Raw genomic sequence first — 17,856 nt, forward strand, 5'->3', positions numbered from 1 at the left:
TCATCTTTCCGCTCAGAGCTCAAAATATCGTTTTTCTCTCCGCATTGCTAGGTGGATGACTAAAAAAAGGTCAACTTTTCACTCAGAGCTAAAATTAGTTTTTCACTCCGAAATACCCGCCGGAGCGTCACTTCTGTGCTGATTTACGGCATATCAAGTTGCTCTAAATCTGACCTAAATTTTCAAAAAAGAGGACAAAATCTCAAAAAAAGAAGACAAAAGGGCGTACTCCGAGGACACTTTCAAAAAAGTCAAAAAAAGAGGACAAATCCTCTTAAAAGAGGACGTATGGTAACCCTACGCAAATTGGAATTTATTTCGTGTCAGAGCAAAAACAGCATGATATAACGAACGATAATCAACCTAAATGTAACAGTATTGGGGGGAGAGTAGGTAAAGCTACTGCTGCAGAAGCGGTAATTCAGATCAGCGATGATAGCAGGCACACCAGCCTACTGCGCATCAGGCCTGCCACACACCACACACAGTCGATAGTAGCACATGGGCTGCAAGAGATGTCAGTAACCTCAGATCGTATGCCGCTATACACAGTGTATTGTCGTGAATTTACATCACTTTTTCACTTATAACAAAATACTAGATTGCAAATGTATGGCGAAAGATTGGACATACAATCGGCATTTTAAAACAAAAGGGTTTCGATTTCAATATGGAAGCTGTTTCGACCCTGGCTAGCTACGTCACTTCATTTATGTGCATTGCGGTATTTATTAGCGTCGGGTAGGAAGCACGGATTCAAAAAGTCTGAGCTATCGCGGCGGTTTCCTCACAAATCAATAAAATACAAATGACTAGCAGAACACATGTTTGTTAACTGCATACTTTACAACACCAAACGGAACCATTGGTCTATTGCCGACGGCTAAATGTATGAAAGAAATATTTGCTTATGACATCACAATCAAGCGGTGTACAGTATTACACTTGAGATAACATATATACCATTATAGAGACTGTACGTACATCCTCTATAGTACCATATTGCTCGTTAATCTGTGCGTCAACATGTCTGTACTGACCTATAAACCGGCATTTGTGATAGCTAGCCATCGGCTCATTGTTACTCGGATCTGGTACACCCCTGTACACCCCATCCGAGTGGTACACCCTTTGCGAATTCTGGTACACCCTAGGGTGTACGACCACCCCGGTTGAAGAGCGCTGTACTAGACAATTACAGCTTTATCCGTAATTGTCGTGCTTATGTGGATGAACTTTGATTTCACAATTACGGAACGTCATTTTGTGGTAACCGTTCCTAATACAGAGCTTTATTCAATCGCCAAGTTACTGCGAATTCACTAATTCTAATTCTAATCTAATTCGAAAAAAATCGTGTAGCTCAATTCCACACTTGTCAACGGCAATCGCCAGCAACTAGTATAGAATTGGAAAGAACATTGTATATCAACAATCGTATGTTGTTTTCAAATTCTCTATACTTGTAGCTGAAGATTAACCATGGCGAGTGTCAGCCTAAAATATTCAGGTTCACTTCAATATGAAGATAATATGCAATCGCATATTGGGATTTGACAGTTCTTGTAATCTAATTAGGAAAACTGAAAATTTTGTAGGTATTTTTATCCAACTCTATCACAACAAACCTCTCGCTTTATGACTTCCTCTCTAACCGCCCCAGCGACGTCGTCGTATGTATCAAGCAATTTACCGACAGGCCTGCGCAATATTTTAATCCCCTCTTGATCCGGGTCAGTGGTGGCTTTAGGATTGGGGGGCTGGTCGAAACTCCAAAGGGGGGCCCATACATCTGTAACCACAGATTTCGGACTATAAATTTGCCATTGGGTCGGGCAGGTTTTCAGCGAGAAGTGCAGACTTGAACGAACTACCGATCTAATTAGTTCGCTGTTAACTAACTACTGTTTGTTGAGCAGGTCTAGTTCTGGTTGCGGATTTTGAGAGGTGACTATTTCTAGTTCTAGTTGCGCGTTTAAAAATTTGTCGTAGAACAACTAGACCACGCGTGTCGTCATTTCGCGTGAATTGTGATACCTGTGTCGTATTAAGGGATGTTCTTGCAGCCAATAATAGCTCAGAGATATCAGTACCAACAGTGTCGTAATAGCTACCTCGGAACCCCGTCCCTTTGAAATCTCGATTCCATCTCTTACCTCATTTGCTATTCAGTAACTCGCACGATCAGTTAAATTATTAGCAAGATGTGATTTAATTAGTTTCTGATATAAAAATGTCGCTAGTTGTAGTTCTAGTTTTGACGGCCGCCAACACATGTTTATTGAATTTCAAATCTACGGTCGCATAATTATTCTTCTACAGCCATAGGTTGGCCTCCTCTGGTCTAGATACTGCACGCTAGTTACCATACCAACCTAAAATGTACATAGAAATCGTATCCGTATGATGAAGGGTGTTGAAAGCGTTACATTGTGGGTACTCGCGTAACATTTACTCGGTAACTAAATAAATATCGTCCTTGATTTTATAACCATCTATCTTTCACCGAACCCACGGGGCGATTTATGCATAAAAGTTCACTCTTCATTTGGAAGTTTACACCACGGATCTAAAAAAAGTACTGGTTTTCATGGAAGATATTTAGAAGATAATGAACTTCATATTCGGAAATAGTTTGAGTTGTTGATCCTTCGGGGAGAAAAAGTATAGTCAGTATGGCTTCTCTAATCGAGGTAAAAGTAATACCGGCGGATATTTTCTGCAGTTGGGCAATTCCCAATACTGCTAACGTAAATGGATTTAAAAACAATCCATCTGGATCCATGCTAGTATCGAGTTGACAAGCGCGTTCAGGAGTGTTTAGGCCAATACCTATCAACCATACTAGACTAGGATACAGTCAGAGTGGAGTGAACAAGCTGAAGGGTGATCATCCGAGTTTAATATTTCGAAATGTCATATTGACAATATGATGTTTTTGCGTTTTGGAATTAGCTTTGTTTCAGAAATATTGTACACGCATGTTGTGCAAACACAGTTATATTGCCAAGCGTAGGGAAAGCAGTGCTTCAAATTAGCATTGTGACCTCACGTGACCTCGCTGGTTCGTGCTCCTGTTCACGCTCTTGTTAACACGCGCATATAACCGTTCAAGGGTTGGCGTCATACCTGGAAAATAGTTTCTATTACATCGCATCAAGTCTTGCCAGTGCTTTTGTGTTGCATTGCAAGTCGGTAATGCAGCTTGTTCGTAACCAGAAGCGATTTTTAGGTGAAAAATGCTGAAGATGTCAGACTAATTGAACGATTTAGCCCAGTGGTTCCCAAAGTCAGCGCTACGCTGGGGGCGTTCAGGATAGTGAACGGGCCGCTGGTCAGAAAATGGGCGATTGAGAGCGCTGGCTATCAAATTGTGCGGTAGGGATGCTGAGAGCAAATGGGGGCGGTGCAGATGTAAAGACAAATGCTGCGTAGTGTTGAAACATTTGTTAAACGTAAAACGCAGATTAATACGCAGTAAACTGGAAAATCCTTTAAATCAGGACAATTTAGAGGCGTCCATCACTTCAATCGGATGTAACGGAAAAGCTTGACAATGTACATCCTTCCAATCAATAGACTAATTTAGCAGTCGGCAGAATCCCTATAAAACGTGGTTCATTGTGTTGCGAGAAGTACGAAGTATTTGAACTGTTATTTCTGCACTGCGAGAGTGCGACGTGTGATGGCATTTTGAGAGAAACTGCCTGCGTTATTTTAATCTCTGTTTCAAACGATCGTGGTTATTCCACAGCGCTACAACCACAGCCTTCGGCTTGGCATTCTCGTTGCGTGAAACGATCTCGCTTCAACTTGACGGGCATATTCTCCCAAATTTACGAGTAGAATATATTTGCTCTTAGGGTTGACGAAACCTGCTCAAGGTGAAAATGGCACTGTCCGAATTGAGTGCCTGCCCGTGATATATCACCGAAATTTATCGAGACGTGAACTGTTCCAATTCTCAAGCTTACCTGATCTGTACGATCCAGCTCGCATACCCGATTTCGATGGATATGCATAAAACAATCATATCCTATAGCTATACAAGGATATGGTAATTTGATTCCTGGACATATTCCAATGAAAAATACCTGACCGGATATCCAATTCATTCTGTAGAGTTTCTGATCTTGAAATGAATGGGGAGCTGATTACGTTGTAGAACAATTTTGAGTTCAAACCAACGTTCAATATATCCGATCAATCGATTCGGATGCACAATTAAATCAAACGGAAATATTCTCATTGGAGTCGGGTTCAATTTTTCGTCGTTGCCCTTCCGCGCTCATGTGTGATGGGACATTATTTCAGTGCCGGGACAAAGTTTTTTGATTCACATCAGAAACCGACAACTATAGAATATTTGCAACTTTTTCAAATGAGATTAGAAATCAAATTTTGGTCACGCAGTTTCTTCCAAACTAGATTAGAATTACAGTCAGAACTACTGAATTCGCCAAAACTCGAAAACTGAAGTTAACTCCGAATTAGTGGAAAATACAACAAATATAAAGTTCAGTTCATGTGAGATCAAAGTTCATTGACATGGGCATGCGAATACCAAATGTCTGTACACCAAACTTGGCTCACTTTGGACTTTCCTGCAGCATTTTGAGGAAAATTAAAAAACATGAAAGTATTTCAAAATAGATTAGTGTTGAATTGCCAACATTGTTACTTTAATTAATCAAATTGTACAACTAGAATTATCTAGCTGTCTAAGGCTGCTTGCGAAGCTTTGATGGTTTGACGGATTAAACAACTAAATGACGTCGAAATATCTACCGCTTCCTATCGCTAAAATCACGGAGTCACGATATTTTTCGTGTGAAGGTAGACGAGAAAATATTGCGGATACAGTTTCAAAATACATGCTGGTTTCAAAAAGAAATTTGTGATATTTGTTTACATGGAATCATAGTTAAATCAAGACATTCAAGGTCTTGCAGCATAGGAACTTCATCGAGGGATTCGTCGCTTCCTTGTCGTTCTCATTCGAATCGCAGAACGTAGTCTTACCAATCGCCCAACTGTGAAATATGGGAATTCTGAGACGTAAATCAAGTGCGATTCCGCTAGCACTGGTTCTCATCGTCATTGCAACTTGCGTGACAGGTAAGATCATCTCAATTATTTTCTATCAATAGTAATATTTTTTCATATTGATCTTAAATGTTGAAATAATGGGAACAAATAACAATAGGCCTAATTGCCCGTATGCTACTATCCACCAATGTTTAAATCACCGTCATCCACACAAGTCGTTTCGGCATTTCATAGCTAATATTCAAATTCATTTCATTGTCAAATTCCTAATGTACCTTTGTCACCATAGCAAAATCTCTTACCGATAGTTTTACTTGAGCATCGATCGCATTTTATCGGATATAGCCTACGTTAGTGCAACGTCCTTCTATTGTTGTAATTGTTGTCTCAATGGCGGTACTTCACGCTTGGGTGGTGGTACTTTTTTCTGACTGTGGTTGTGTGTCCATTATTTGGCTATTAATTACATATCAATATTCGTTAATCGTCCGAACTCCTTGGCGGTAATCATCAAGGGATGGAATTATCAACAGAGATGTATACGATAAGGATGCTGTTAGATCTTATTAATCTATATCAGGACACTATACTGCTGGGAAAACGTAAACGCAGAATATATTCTTGATGTTTCGTAATTCCAGAAATTCCTGTCCTTCTCATTGTGATTCAAGGAATAACCAAGCCCATCATTTTAACCAGGAGGTATTTGCGAACATTTTGACCCCACTTTAGGAGATAAACAAACATATTCGTTGAAGGGATCTCCAGATCTCGTATAATTTTCTCCCAATTTCCCACAGTGTAGAAGTTTTTTGCGGACGCGAGCCTTTGAATGATCAATGCTTGCATACTGGACGTGTAGCCTACATGAACATTAAATGAACTTTTACGCCATCCCTAATTTGTTGTGTGTGCAATTCAGATGTCTCTGGAAAAAAGCATCTCCGACCCCGTGGGAACAATGGATTGTCCGGGTTAGTGCTACAAATCTCCTTGACGTGTTCGGCCTTCAAACTCAACCTTGCTTTGTTTGATATGCCCCTTCATCACTGAACACTAATTGAGTGCACTGATCGAATTGTTTTACGAACTGGGGATTTGCAAACTTATGCACAGGGCAGAATCAGCACTCATTGAATCGGTAGTAATATAGGAAATTACATATATATTGTTCTAATTCTTTTTGTTCTCTGCCCACGTAATCAGATTTACCGGTAGAGATGCGTGTTATCTTTGTAAGTGTATGGCCCATAAACAATCATAGTAGCCGCTGGTATAATAATTTTGTGAAGCGATATTATTTGATGACCTGCTTTGGCGAACGATATTGAAATCACCCAAACGAACTAGACTAAAAGATGCACACGATTTCAAATTGGTATGTCTTCGCTAGCGAATAATTTTTTTCGGCGGGATGGCATTTGTCTTGTGGGGTTCAGATTGCCACGACAGGAACATTCGGCGCCAGCCACTACGGCGCCTATGGACAATTATAATTGTATATATATATATATATATATATCGGACTTTTTGGCCAAGGTTTTCTCGCTGCCGATCGTTCTGGCACATTTCTCGTACTCGCATGTTACATGGCACAAAACTCAATATGTCTTGATGGTGCGTTGTGGCGCGGTAATGGCCGACTCCGAAATGCCCATTTTTATAAATCATACGTATTTTTTCTTTGGGAATGGGTACCCAATAATCAAGAAACTCGGCAACGCTAAATCGCGCGTAGCACGAAAAAAAATGAATAAAGTTGCTAATATTTTCAAAAAATACTCTATAATTTATGTTCATTCAAGAAATAATTTTGGGACCCACTTCAAGCCAGGGATGGGATGTGGCAGTTACGGTCCTGCGTATGAACGTACCATATAAAGTGCAGGCCGTGTAATTATTAATCTAATGATGGCAACAAACAAGGTTTGAACTAGACCAGCGGTTCTCAACCACCCGTCAGCGGACCTGTGCCGGTCCATATGGCAAGTTTCCTGACGGTCCGTCAAATATATTCGAATATTATATCTCAATTCCAAAATATGAGAAGTTAGACGCTGCACTCATGATATGCATATGCGCAGATCGTCTGTATGTATATCATGAGTCGGTGTATATGCCGCAAAAACATCAAGGACAAAAATAAACTACGTCCTTCCCTTTTTCCTTTCTAATAATTGGACCGCATGCGGCCCGTGGCCTGATTTGAGATTTCGGAAGAACGCTTGGTAAAGCATTTTGAAATTCTGAAATTGATTTTGATTTCAGTTTCAACATATTGTTGTTGTTGCTCAAAATAAGCTTTTCTCCTATGGTCAATATCACTGTTCCTCGCTGGCTGATAAGGCTTCGGCGATGGTAATATCATTCCATGGAGGAAGAATTTGCTAATATGAGTGGGCATATTTCCTTGACGTGCGCCCACCACTGCCAAGACCGAGACGCTTAGAAAACGACTTCGGGCTACCCAAAAGACCGAGCTTACGAGATATAGTTTTCCAGCAAGTACCGTGTCTAGCTAACCCCTATATCAATTCTTTAGTCCAGGAGTGGCCAAACTGCGGCCGACACTTAATTCGATTTGCCTTGGCGGCCGTATATATGCAAATTAAATCTACTAATCGACTCCTCAGAGGGTTGAGTTATTCTCGAAATTTTCTTCGCGTGGTTCAATGCGAGTTGATTTCCGGGCTATACTGGTTTTAGTCAACGCGCTACCATTCAAAAGTTGATTTTATTGTTTAAATTCCAAGCAACTTCTTGTGTGCGTGAGTGTAAGCAAGAGAGAAGCAGAGAGAGAGAGCGTTGATTGCGATCCGACCAGCGAAACTGCATAGCCGTTTTTGTCTGTATAACCTTTAACGAAAACATCATTTCAGCGGGATTGTGACTATTGTATTAGCTGTTGCCGTCATATTGATTGCGTTGCTGGTGTGGTGTGTACAATATTACCAAAGCGGAGCACGAAGACGACCGAGACAAGTCAGGAGAGTTGCTTTACCGCTTCCGACTGCGCCTGAAAACGAATACTGTGAGTGAATGCTTCGAATTCTAGCACGGGAAATTCCACGAGCATCGATCATGCTTTGAAGCTTTTTGTCCAAAATTATTTGAGAGCTTATAATAAAATCGTCGGAATATTTTTTCATCGTATTTTAAAGGATGATGCTGTTTCGTGCTAACCCACAACCTCACATGAACGTTATAAAATATGTTTTTTTGTTTGTTTGTTTGTTTGTTTGTTTGTTTGCTTGGAATACATTCACGTTAAAGTTAATAACTGGATGCAGTAAGAAATTCAATGTAAGGAAAGATCTCTGCCACATTCTTAGTTGATTTACTAGTCATGCAAAGCAACAAAACACAATCCAATACAATTAACTTCCCCGTATTACCAATCACAGACGTGAATTTCGGATGTGTACAGCGGGATCGAACCGGATGGTATTACCCGTACCAGATGGTTGCATAATTGCACATACAATTATTATATCGGTAATTAGTCGAGTGGTCTTCTGGGGCTATTCAAACGAGAAATATTTTCGAAAGTAAAATTCCAACCCGAAAAGACTTACCGGACTTCGATGTCCTACACATTATTTTTACTACAGTCCTTAAAATATAGGGGAATCAAACCACGCCAATTTTTTAAAAGGAGCACAAATGTCATGCCGCAATTTTTTTTTGTTTTGTTTCTGTAGATCACTCTTATGTATGCGAGGAATTGGAAGGCTGTGAAGGTGCTTCAAGGGATTTTGAACATGAACAATACTTCGAGGATGCTGCAAACGAAGATTACGAGCAGGGCATGGTATGGTATGGAATGGAATGAGAATTTTCCATACTCCATACCCGCTCCAGACGTTCCATATCATACTTAACAATTTTCCATACCATAGCAAAAATCTTCCACGCCATATTTGATACTTTTTCCATACTTTCGCAACTTGCCCGACATCTCAATTGATATAAAATTTTTGATCTGTGGAAATGTTCCAACGTTTATATTCTAATTATTTTGGATGATATTATCCTTTTAACAGCCCTGATGCACCAATGATATGCTCCGTTACTTTATATCATTTATCGTCAGGTTGCCTACAATGATTGAAGACGGAACGTACATACGGGATTATTCGGGAATCACAACAGAAACTCATGACATGCAAATCTATATAGTGTGGTAACACACTGCTATCAGTAACATCCATTACGAAATTTCACAAAACAAAGGTATTGTCAATTAAATGATTGGATCCCAACTTTTTTTTCATGTCCCACAGCCCGAAATCTATATTTCCACCCTTTAAATTGCTTCCTCCAATAAAATTTGATAATAGTTTGTTTTGTTACGGCTTATTGCCATTGGTGGAAGTTAAGAACCCCAGAATTGAACAGCACGTACTAAAATTAACGGATAGAGTAAACTGGTAACTGTAAATGCAATGTTGCGCCGCCTCGAAATGTATATATAGGTCGACAGAAAAATAGGAAGGGTTTTAGATTTTAGCAAATGTTGCGAGGTAGCACCAACTTACATGTGTAAATGCCGAATAATGCATGAGTCAGATAAAATTGCTGGTGTTGCCGAACTTATGCGTATGGTAGATGTAAGCGGCCATAAGACACACTTTCGCACCCTACTATAACTCGAAAAGAAATAAATATGAATACATATTCATATGCAAATGAACTCTTATTATAACGAATGAGGTGATTTCAATCACAACATTTCGTATATATGCATGAATAACAACCTAAATGTGCGAGATTGCGTCTGGCTTCCCTGTCGATTCTCGCTAATTGGAGGCATTGCACTAATAAGAATTGTTGAATTGCATATGAGCTAATTAATATTAAATACGATCGGCATTTCATACAGACGATTACTAAACGAGGTTCATCATCATCATCATTGGTTTATTAGCAATTTGTCAGTTCAATACATCACAAAAATGCGATACAATGAAAAGATAGGAAGGTGTCGAAGCGACTTGGAGTAGTCTATTGAATCAGACACCCACCTTGGCCTAGGGCCTAGGCGATGTAAAGAGGAGGCATGCAAACTGAATGAAAAGTAAAGAAGATAGTATAGAAAAGAGCAAGCAACAAGCAATGCAGTGGCATGTCATGGAAGGTGAAATCGATAGGTCAGTCGTGGTCCGGTAATCTTGAGAATGAACTAGTATTCATTTAGTAGCAATTGCTTGTATTTCGACTTGAATGTGGACATGCTCGTCGACTGTCGTATGGCCGGCGGGATACTGTTCCACACATCGGGTCCGGCATATTTGATGGAGCGATGATCTTTTCGGTCGATCACATGATATTTGGACGACGTGAACGCGCCTGTGTTGTAGACTTGTACGCTTTTGATTCGGAGGTAAACAAGTCATTGAAATAATCGGGACAACGGCCGCAGTGGAACTGATACATAAACTTGGCGATTTCTAGTTTCCGCATGTCTTCTATGTTTAGGACACCGTATCTCTTCAGCAGCGACATGTTGGATGGACAACCAGGCCCCCTGTGGGGCCCTAGCTATGATACGGAGTACCTTATGTTGTAGTTTTTTCAGTCGCTCAAGTGCAGTTTTACTTGCATCCACCCAACAGAGGATGCCATATTGTAACTTCGATTGGATTAAGGATATAAAGAGTATCAGAAGAACCCAGGATGGCATGAAGCGTTTAAGGCTGTAGAACAGGTCGCACTTCGCTGATAATTTAGTGTCTAGGGACTGAATATTACTCTTCCAGGACATGCCCGAGTCCAGTAAAACGCCGAGATATTTTGCATTATCTGTTTTGGTTAATATTGTAAATATCTTTTTTAACGAGTGAATCTATCTCCGACCAGAAACCCCTAAATTCCCCACCGGTTAGATACCACTACATTAGAATACATCTTGGAATATAATTTAACATCGCTACAATAATTTTCCGACAGCGTATCAAATGCCCATTTTCCCCACCAACAGACAACCAGATTTCATAAAGTTACAATGCGTGTTGAAGGCAGGCATATCGTAACGTCGATCAGAGATAAGCTACGTATGAGTTAAAATGATGGTCATGTCTAATAGATATTCCGTGATGATTATCCTACCAAAGCGCAGAAAATTATTTTCAAGCTCAACCAATTAATAAAAATATTCATCGAACTTTTACATTCTCAGAGTGGACGAATTCAAAACTCCGTTGGTAGTTTACGGAGTGAAAGTTGCGATAATCGAAATGCACGTTGTAACGCGACAGCGGTCGAATATCATTTGTCTTTATGATATTTAGATTCGAATATCTATCATTAATATTATTTTCCTACATATGCGGGCTTCTCAACTTTGTTGTCTTTAAATATATGTCGACCGCGGCAATTCTAGATATGACCATAGACAGTTAGCAATTTTCTGAGGTATGCAATCAATTTGACAGAAGGATCATTGCCACGGTTCTGGCAAAACTGGCAAAGTATGGGAAAAGTATGGAAGTATGGAAAAAACAAATACCATATCATACTTCGGAAAGTTCCATACCGTACCATACTTGCACATTTCCATATGCCACACCGAAATTGGGTTCTATACCGCACAATACTATATCATACGACATCATGCCCTGATTACGAGGATGATGAAGATATCGGAACTGTTTAGGTAACAACTGCTTTTATACGATGTCATGTTGTAGCGGGGATATGCAAAAAGGCAATCGTGAATTTAGAAATCTGTCCATGTTACGGAGTCAATACCAACCAAGGTACCCAGACCTACAGCGTCGTTTTCGGTTGCCGCGCGATGAGAAATATCGTAATTTTTGTTATTATTATTATTATTGATGAAAAGAGGAGTGACGCTTTTCGCCTGTAAGGCCAGGCGCGTCACGGACTAGAATGAGCGATATACCAAAAAATGGGCAAGAACCGATTTACAAGTAAGTACCTCAAGATATAACAAATTCTGCAACATGGGATAACATTTCGGGGATGATCAGTAGATTTTCGAGTGTTGCGGTGATTTTGAGCTCGCGCGCCCTGTCGAATAAAAAGTTCCGATGAAATATCGTAATTAAAAGAACTGGGTTCAAGTTGACGCCACATGCAGCACAAGTTTCGAATTTTGTATATGTATTTAATTCGCTGTGATGATTGCTCCGCTATAGGAAAGTATAGACTCCGCCAGTTTTGCCTTATTCGATAAGAGTTTTTTTCGTATGCTCATGCTTTATTTAATAGTTTATTCTGTGTCGTTGATCTGTTAATACACGTGGTCGCAATTTCTATTTTGTGCTCTCTATAATTTGTACCGCTCAATTAAGAAATATAGGTCAGAGCAGGTTGGCGCAAACTGGGATACGCGAGAGAAATTTCGGCACACGCAATCGGTGTCAGTGTTTTGCTTATATATTCCTGACTTAAAATCCATTAGGCCGATGTCCTATTGAAGTTTATGTTTTCATACCATTTGATTTACAATGGAGAAAACACAAGGTCCCCGCCTTTTCCAGTGAAACGGATTTTGATCTCTGATATCTATATAAGCGGTTAATCAAGATTATACGTAAGCGTGATTGATACTGTGGATTGCTGAGGTATTATATTCATTAGGATAACGTCCTATTTACAATTACGTTTTCATATGGTCTTGGGGGTAGACAGGCGCTGCAAGTTGTATAGGGGGACACCACAGGGGTCCCGTATATTCGAATCAAACCAATGGCAATCTATGACATTGCTTTAAGCGGTTAACTAACTGGACGAAGACGTGAATATTAATACTACAGGTGCGATTATAACGATCTATGCTTTATGGCACTAGTATGTGGTATAGTCGCAGTGTGAAAATTGTGTAGGGAGTCTTCTGCTCGTCCCCTCCACTTGCAGTTGTGACTTATGAGCAAGGTTTATCAAGCCTGGGCATGAGGATTAACAGATTTTGCGCCAGACACCCGTCGAACATAATTTTCGCGATATATTTACGGAAGGTCACGCCTCAATTATTAGTGAAAATTTGGCCACCACGCGACCAAAATAGATTGTGATTCAATTCTAAAGTTCCTGAGTTTCCAATCCCAGCGATTTATATCAGTAACATCGCCTACATCATATAGTCTTAAATAATAATTGCTTCGCTCATAAGCCGATGAGTTATAAGTGGTTTCACACCGCCTTATGACACACCTTCTACAACCCTTTACATCAGAAGCACGCCCTCTATCGAACATCCATTCAGTGCCGAAATCGTTAATTGTCGAGTTCAACGGCAACTGTTTTAGTGCAATTTTTTTATACGAGCAAATTATGCCGCGGACCTTTTTAAGTCACGGGCTAGGGTGATAATTTCTTGATCTCCCATCAATATTGTCGATAAAGTAATAATTTAGGCGATTTTTTTGACATGTGAAAATATGTCAAAATTTTGTCAAAATTGTAGCGTTAGGTCAAAAAATTGTCAAAATTAATTACAAAGTAAATACGTTTTTGCAACCTGCATTTCGTCTATCGTAGATGTTTGCACTGTCGATGAACCATAGCCTATATAAAGGCTATGGATGAACTTATCATTTGACATTTTACAATTTCTAGCCTACTTTATAGGCCGGCCGTCGTAGACGGCCCATTGTCTTCTCATTGTGAATCATAAGCAGTCAAATGAAACATAAAGGTTGACATGATGCTGTGCTCAACGTACCGCATTATCCAACTCAAGCAAGTCTAAGGTTACCATATTTTGGAAATCTGAAAAACGGACACTTTTTCATAATCTTCAAACTTGCAAAATGGGAGGAAAAAATAGTAAATCTTCCCCACTTTGTGGTCGGTTGACTAAAAAATATATAGGTCAATTTTCTCGCTCGGTGCCCAAAACACAGTTTTTCTTTCACATTATCAGGTGGTTGAGTGAAAAAGGTCAACTTTCCGGATCACCTCCCGAAATAACCGCCGGAGCGTTACTTGTGCTGATTTACGGCATCTCAGTCGCATTTGGTCGTAAATTTGACCAAAGTTCTCGAAAAAGAGAAAAGCGCTTCATAACCGGCTCGGATATCCCCGAGTCGAAATAAGTACCTTGGATGCCAACACAAACTGAAACGATTCTTGATTTCCCACTCAAATTGACCACTCAAATCTGGTTCGCTGAATGGCGACAAATATGGGAACACAAACAACAAAAAGAAATATATGAAAAGCACGAATCGAGCAATAATGAGGAAATTTGCGGCTAGCCGATATAGCAAAGTGAGATGAATTATTCTCACGGTAAAATGCATTCCCGAAATTCGAAGTCAAGTAATCGGATTTACCGTGAAAGTCTGAATAAGTGCTTGTTGGTTTCATAGCAGTTGTAATAGTCCAATTGTGTAGGAGGCGATTCGTCCTTCGTTGAAGCTGAAATCATCTCACGAGATTGCACCATATAGCAGGCGTGTGTCGTCTGATAACCTGCTAGAGTTGTAACCGGAGTCCCACGCAATGTGTGGCTGGGTAGATAATACTTAGCTCGCGGTGGTAGACGCACGTTCCTTGCGTTAGTCCTTGATATGACAACTTCAACGTGAATGCAACGACATGCAGTATTGCCTCAGATAGATATATTGGTCGAATATACATGGAATTTACAGTAGGATATCGCAAATGAGTCTGGCTTATGATTGAAATATACGGGCTAATAAATGGTAAGTCACGTGGTACAAGTGGAAAGACATAAATCACGTGATATACAGATATGAGAGAGAGCCAGGGCTCCACATTAGTAAAGGGCAAACACTTTCTATACCCGAGAATGTAGGAAAGTATCTTTCGTTGCACTACAACAAATTTTATTTATTTTCAACATAATACGTGAGGTAACTACTGGAGTTCTTCTTAGGTCCAGATTTCGTTAAAATAAATGTTTTATATGTAAAAATTTGTCTGTTTTCAAGTCAAAGAAGTTTTTTCAGGCCAAATTACTTCGTTAGGACAGACAGTTCCAACCAGAAATGAAGATAAGTAGAACAATTTTAACATTATATGGGAAAACACCTAATTGACATACATGAGGTCAAAATTTGGTCATATTAAAGTTTTTCAGGTCATAAAATGTCGAAATTGTGATTTTTTTATGTCAAAATCTTCAGTTTTTAAGTAAAAAAAATCACCACCGTAATAATGTATTGGAATCGCCCAAACTTGGCATAAAAACCTTCATTCGTGGGACGCTCAGGATTCCAACTAGTTATTTTTATGGGACTTATCATTTCCTGTGCGGTTCGCATTGGTACGGTGGGGCCCAGATTGCTACGGCACCCTGAATTTCGCTAAGCTTGAAGAAATTTTTTAGGTTCAATTAAAGTCTCTCAAAACTTTGGAAACCAATTCTTTAATTCAAATTGCACATTGACAGCCACCAACACACGCTAATTCAATTATGTGTAGATGGTTTTACAGCTACGTGCAGCCGTACGTCCGCAGTTTATTCAACCCTGGCCTAATCGAAATACGGAAGAGCAAGGCTGCGACGTATAGGAAATACTAAATCCTCTACAGGGCTCGAGTTTACTGGACGACCATCTAACAGGGTGGTTCTCCATGAAGAAGACTGATTACCGTGAATGATGCCGGACTTATTTACATTGACTTTACTTTAATATGCTTCGAATCGACCGTAAAAACTTTGAGTGTGATCACTAAGGTAAGTTTTTGCAACTTTTTTACAGCTTCTGGTAGCTTCCTAAACACTCATAAATAATGTAGCATGATGTTTTAACCTGTTCGTAGGAATTATATATCGCAACTTTTTTTTCTACTTTTCATGCAGCCTTTAACTCTAACTTTTATCAACTATTTCAAAAATGTAGAGGAGTGATTTAAAAACGTGCCAGGGAGGAGAAAGAGCAACATTACGCAATTTTCCTAAGCGGAATCAAAAACTGAACCAATGTGGAAATGCCATGTGAGAAATGTTGAAATATAAAATCTCAGCAATATCCCGGGAAGAATTCTGGCAACTGAAGACTGAAGCGTTGGCATGGATATGTAACCAGCTTCATAGACTGTCAAAATTCACAAAGTCATCGATGAGGGAAGCTATTCGCATTTCACCGGAAACTTTCCTGTAGCCTACCCATGCTTTTGATCAATTTGGCGTTACGGAGAAATGCATGATATGTATTATATTAGGCTACATGCGATGACGATCGATGATGTCCAATGAGTCCACTGTGACTAGCACGTATGAATAGAACATATGGGTCGTCAATTCTCGCTCTCATTCTCTCTCGTACGCAACGATTTATTGATCTCCGCCAGATTACGCGGCCTGGATACATATGGTAAATCATATCGAATGCGGAATGCTCTGAGGTCGTTGCAGTCGCTACACGAGATCAGTCAACTATGGGTCAGCATAGGGCTACATTTTGATTTCGGGAGATCTACTTGATTCTAGTTGGGGTTGCACTTACTGCATTATCGTTGTTGTATATTTTTGTTTTGATATTCATGGTGTTTCAACTATATAGTATGATCATTTACATCAGGTCGATATTTATTAATATGATTCGCTGTCTGCGGACTGGCAGCCTCGCTCACTTTCGTTCTAAGCTTTTGTAAGACACCGCTTCACATGAAGCGAAGGAGCCTAGATTTTGAAGCTGATCTACGGTAATATACTTTATTCTGAAGCTATGATATAGTTGCCGGATACATTCGAAAGCGTAAATCTATTATTTTGTTGAGATAGCTGATGTTCATTGGAAGGGTCATGTCTAATGCAAGAATCTTGCACGATGCAGGGTACCTTTTCCCACACCATGCAGTTTTTTGTTTTGTTTTTGCGGTATTCTTGGTGTTTGTCGACGACTATGGTCATTTACATCAGGCCAATATTCTTCATTTTTATTCCGTAGCCGACTCATAGCACGGTACACTTCGAGGCTTTTTGTAAGACAAGACACCGCTTGCGGGGATAAGATGGCGAGGAGGAGCCTAGCACCATGCAGTTGAATATGTCGCTAGCACACCATTTTCGAGTATGGTAATAATGGTAATGAGTTCCCCGTCCAGCTAATGAACATAGCAGTATATTCACACCAACTACCTCGTAAATTATTCGTTTTAAATTTACAGAACTTTAATTGTAGTGAAAATGGGTGGGATCGATACATTGACTTGCGATTATTCCACTTTACATCATCAGTTGCCACGAGAAATATGGGTAAAGATATTGGACTATGTGCCGCTAAAGCAACGTCTAGACCACGTGCAATTTGTGTGTCAGATGTTTGCTGACATATGTAACGTTCCTGGATTGACCGAACTAGATTTCAAGGACTGCGTCTGCATGCCGGATGAATTATGCGTGAGGACAGTAACGAAAAATCAGAATTTCGTCCGTTTTATGTCTTTTCGGAATTGCACTTGGTTTTCCCATACCGTGTACTCGAAGTTTCCTACGTTGAGTAATCTGGTGACACTAGATCTGACTGGTGTCTGCCTCGACGTCAGTGATTTTATCCATCTTGTTCAAAGAACCCCGCTTCTTCAAAACCTCAGTTTGACAATCGACCGGATATCTCTGGTGGAGCTCATCTCTCGCATGGAGGGTCGAATGCTACAATTGAAAATTCTCCATGTCGAAGTTCCACTTATATATATTGACTGCGACATTTCGACTCGTGCTCGGAATTTGCAAGTGCAGTCTATATCTAAGTTTATCAATTCCTACCGTCACAATGGTACCTACTCGGTTTCAATCACCAATAAATGTAACGAAGGCATCGTAAAAACTAACAGGTCACAATGTCGTGTATTTTTCGACTCCGAAGT

General features: G+C 39.9%; 1 protein-coding gene and 1 long non-coding RNA gene across 2 annotated transcripts in view; both read left to right on the forward strand.

Moving 5' to 3' along the window:
* Positions 1-4,633: 4,633 nt before the first annotated feature.
* Positions 4,634-17,856, forward strand: part of LOC145440603 (uncharacterized) — a 39,401-nt gene continuing 26,178 nt past the window's right edge. The window contains exon 1 of the mRNA XM_080318264.1: positions 4,634-5,118. Coding sequence (XP_080174390.1) covers positions 5,043-5,118 — 76 coding nt within the window. The 5' untranslated portion in view covers positions 4,634-5,042. The remainder of the gene's footprint in view (positions 5,119-17,856) is intronic.
* Positions 7,950-9,958, forward strand: LOC145440330 (uncharacterized). The gene is made up of 2 exons (XR_013915525.1): positions 7,950-8,080; positions 8,751-9,958. It is a non-coding gene; the product is annotated as an uncharacterized LOC145440330 (long non-coding RNA).

Source organism: Botryllus schlosseri, chromosome 6, assembly GCF_051294905.1.
Source record: "Botryllus schlosseri isolate E-star chromosome 6, Bs_hap1, whole genome shotgun sequence".
NCBI classification, from domain to species: domain Eukaryota; kingdom Metazoa; phylum Chordata; class Ascidiacea; order Stolidobranchia; family Styelidae; genus Botryllus; species Botryllus schlosseri.